The sequence below is a fragment of the Ananas comosus genome, linkage group 11 (assembly GCF_001540865.1).
Source record: "Ananas comosus cultivar F153 linkage group 11, ASM154086v1, whole genome shotgun sequence".
Taxonomy (NCBI): domain Eukaryota; kingdom Viridiplantae; phylum Streptophyta; class Magnoliopsida; order Poales; family Bromeliaceae; genus Ananas; species Ananas comosus.
This window is the reverse complement of record NC_033631.1, coordinates 4,984,444-4,987,615: the sequence shown is the minus strand read 5'-3', so window position 1 is coordinate 4,987,615 and position 3,172 is coordinate 4,984,444. Positions and strand designations below refer to the sequence as shown.

General features: G+C 47.0%; 1 protein-coding gene across 1 annotated transcript; it reads left to right on the top strand.

The window, feature by feature from the left end:
• Positions 335-1,696, top strand: LOC109717720 (agmatine coumaroyltransferase-2-like). Its single transcript, XM_020243598.1, has one exon. The coding sequence runs from the start codon at positions 369-371 to the stop codon at positions 1,680-1,682; it is 1,314 nt and encodes a 437-aa protein (XP_020099187.1). The 5' UTR covers positions 335-368; the 3' UTR covers positions 1,683-1,696.

Here is a 3,172-nt window from a genome sequence, read left to right as displayed (position 1 = left end):
CAGTCAACTTAATTAATCCAAGTACACATCACGAGTGTGTATATTATACTAAAAATAACTAATATCTGAATTAAAAAGCAATTAGAGGTAAAATAACTAAGTTAATTCTAACTAAATCTCATCAATTAACGTTATCTTTAATTGCATGTACGGATTTCACCCTCATAGATCTGAAAATCACCTTACGGTGCTATGAGTTGATTAGGCAGCGTCATTCTCCTCCTAGAAGCCGCTTCTCATTGGCAACTACCGGACACCACTATCTTATTTATGCCCATGTGTGCACAGCTTATGGGATAGAGCAATATATCTATCTCACTTAGCTTTATATTTCCGTCCTATCTCTAGTTAAGCTCAACCAATTCTCCATGAAGGTGGTAGTGGAGAGCTCGAGAATCATCAAGCCTGCACACAATGCTGATCATATTTGCCCTCCACTTACGATCACTCAACACATTGCACTGAGTGTGTTCGACAAGGTCACCTTCGATACACACATTGCTGTCATCTATGCATTTCGCCCGCCGACTCCTCCCAACTCCATGATCGAGGAGGGGCTCGCGAAGGTGCTAGCAGAATATAGAGAGTACGCTGGTAGGTTCGGGGAGGACTCCGAAGGCAACCGAGTAATACTCCTTAACGATGAAGGGGTGCGGTTTGTCGAGGCATCTGTGGACACCATCCTCAGCAATGCCATGCCCTTCAAGCCCTCTCCTTCTCTGCTGGACTTTCATCCGAGTGCCGACGGTGTGGAGGAGCTGCTGTTGGTCCAGCTCACGAGGTTCACTTGCGGATCTCTGGTTCTGGGGTTCTCATCGCACCACATTATCGCCGATGGCCATGCCACCAGCAACTTCTTGGTCTCGTGGGGCCTCGCATCACGCGGACTATCCATCAGCCCCCTCCCGCTGCACGACCGCACCTCGCTCTTTGTCCCCCGTCAGCCGCCACAGCTCGAGTTTGAGCATCGTGGTGTGGAGTTCAAGAGCAAGAAGAGTAGAGACAGCAACATGGAGAACCCACTAAAGAATGAGGTGGTCATTCACAAGGCACACTTTACTAAGGAGTTCCTCTCCAAGCTCAAGGCCACGGCGTCCGTGGGGAGAGACCAGCCATATACTACGTTCCAGTGCTTGGTGGCTCATTTATGGAGGATCGTGACGAAGGCGCGAGGCCTCAACGGTTGCGAGACCACCCACGTACGAATTGCCGTGGACGGACGCAGGAGGATGATCCCAGCTGTGCCTGATGGGTACTCAGGCAACCTAGTCCTTTGGGCCTTCCCGCGCGCCAACGTGCGGGAGCTGATGAAGAGGCCGCTCCAGTATGCTGCGGATCTCATCCGCACAGAAGTCGCCAAGGTGGAGGATAGCTATTTCAAGTCGTTTATAGACTTTTCGAGCTCTGGAGCGGCCGAGGAGGAGGGTCTGATGCCGACTGCTGATGCGGATGAGATGGTGCTGTGCCCTAACCTAGAGGTGGATTCCTGGACAAGGTTTCCCTTCTACGACCTGGATTTTGGCGGGGGTAGCCCGTACTACTTCGTACCCTCTTATCTTCCTGTGGAGGGGCTGCTTATACTCTTGCCATCCTTCATTGGAGACGGGAGCATTGATGCGTTTGTGCCCTTGTTCCATCATAACTTGGATTCCTTCAAGCTTTGTTGCTATTCCATGGACTAGTCCATCCTTCTTGCACACGTATGTTTAGTTACTCTCTCTCTCTCTCTCTCTCTCTCTCTCTCTCTTCTGTGATATTAACCTGACCAAATACTTTGCTACATGCAACAGGNTGTTGTTACTTGTGCCCACTTGGACCTAGTGGGGAGATCGGCAGAGTCGGCGGCCGAGCCCACTGGGAACTATGGAAGATAGTTCTCACCCCACTCTATTTCCAGTGGTAGGTTCAGGGCTGCAGAGAGAGGACCGCGGCAAGGGCGTCGCGCCCGACCAGTGAGACCGTGGTAGTATAGTAGCTTTCCTTTTTGCATTAGTCACCTATGTATTGAGAGAGATTCTTGTAGGTGAGGTTGGAGAGCTATGTATTTTGGATGAAAAATGATGTAATGAATGTAACTAATGTAATAGTTAGTAAATTACTCTCTTTATTTCACTTGTTTACCTCGTGGATTACTTGCTCTTCTGGTTGTTGGCACTATTTGTGCCCTCGTTGAATGTGTATGTTTAGAATTTAAATTCCTGGGTAAATTCTTGTACACATTCCTGTTGTTGAGCCTTGAGCGGGCAGGGGAGGTGCTGTCCGTTCGGCGGTCCGTCGCCGCGGCCGAACCGTGCCAAATTGGTAGTGGTTTCGGGGCGGGGCGTGACATCGCCAAGGTGGAGGACAGCTATTTGAAGTCGTTTATAGACTTTTCAAGCTCTGGAGTGGTCGAGGAGGAGGGTCTGATGCCGACTGCTGATGCGGATGAGATGGTGTTGTGCCCTAACCTAGAGGTGGATTGCTGGACAAGGTTTCCCTTCTACGACCTGAATTTTGGTGGGGGTGGCCCGTACTACTTCGTACCCTCTTATCTTCCTGTGGAGAGGCTGCTTATACTCTTGCCATCCTTCATTGGAGACGGGAGCATTGATGCGTTTGTGCCCTTGTTCCATCATAACTTGGATTCCTTCAAGCTTTGTTGCTATTCCATGGACTAGTCCATCCTCCTTGCACACGTATGTTTAGTTACTCTCTCTCTCTCTCTCTCTCTCTCTGTGATATTAATCTGACCAACTACTTTGCTACATGCAACAGGTTTACATAGATGTGCACGAATTTTCAAGAACTAGTGTTGAGTCGCGAAGTGCAGGCGAAAGAAAGAAAAAAAATGGAATCTTGCAATGGTAGTCGCCCAATCAAAAATTTCTTGTGTGCCTAAAATGCATGTCTACGAGTGTCACCATTTGATGCTCTTTTTTTTTTTTTTTTTTTTTTTTTTTTTTTTTTCCCTTTTCGTTAGTTTAGATGTGCGTGAAAAATGAAAAATAAAAAAATAATCAATTGTTAAACTCGAAGAATATTTATGCATTGGCTTTACTTAATTACATAGTCTATTTATTTGATGTCTCATTTAATTATGTTCGTGCCTGTGGGAAAACTTGTGATAGTTGTAATAAATAAGAGAAATGTCGTTTGTATGAATTAAGCAATGTATATCTCACAAAAGTCTATT

Excerpts from the sequence above, each read along its gene's own strand:
- LOC109717720 (XM_020243598.1), top strand. The coding sequence starts at position 369 with ATGAAGGTGGTAGTGGAGAGCTCGAGAATCATCAAGCCTGCACACAAT.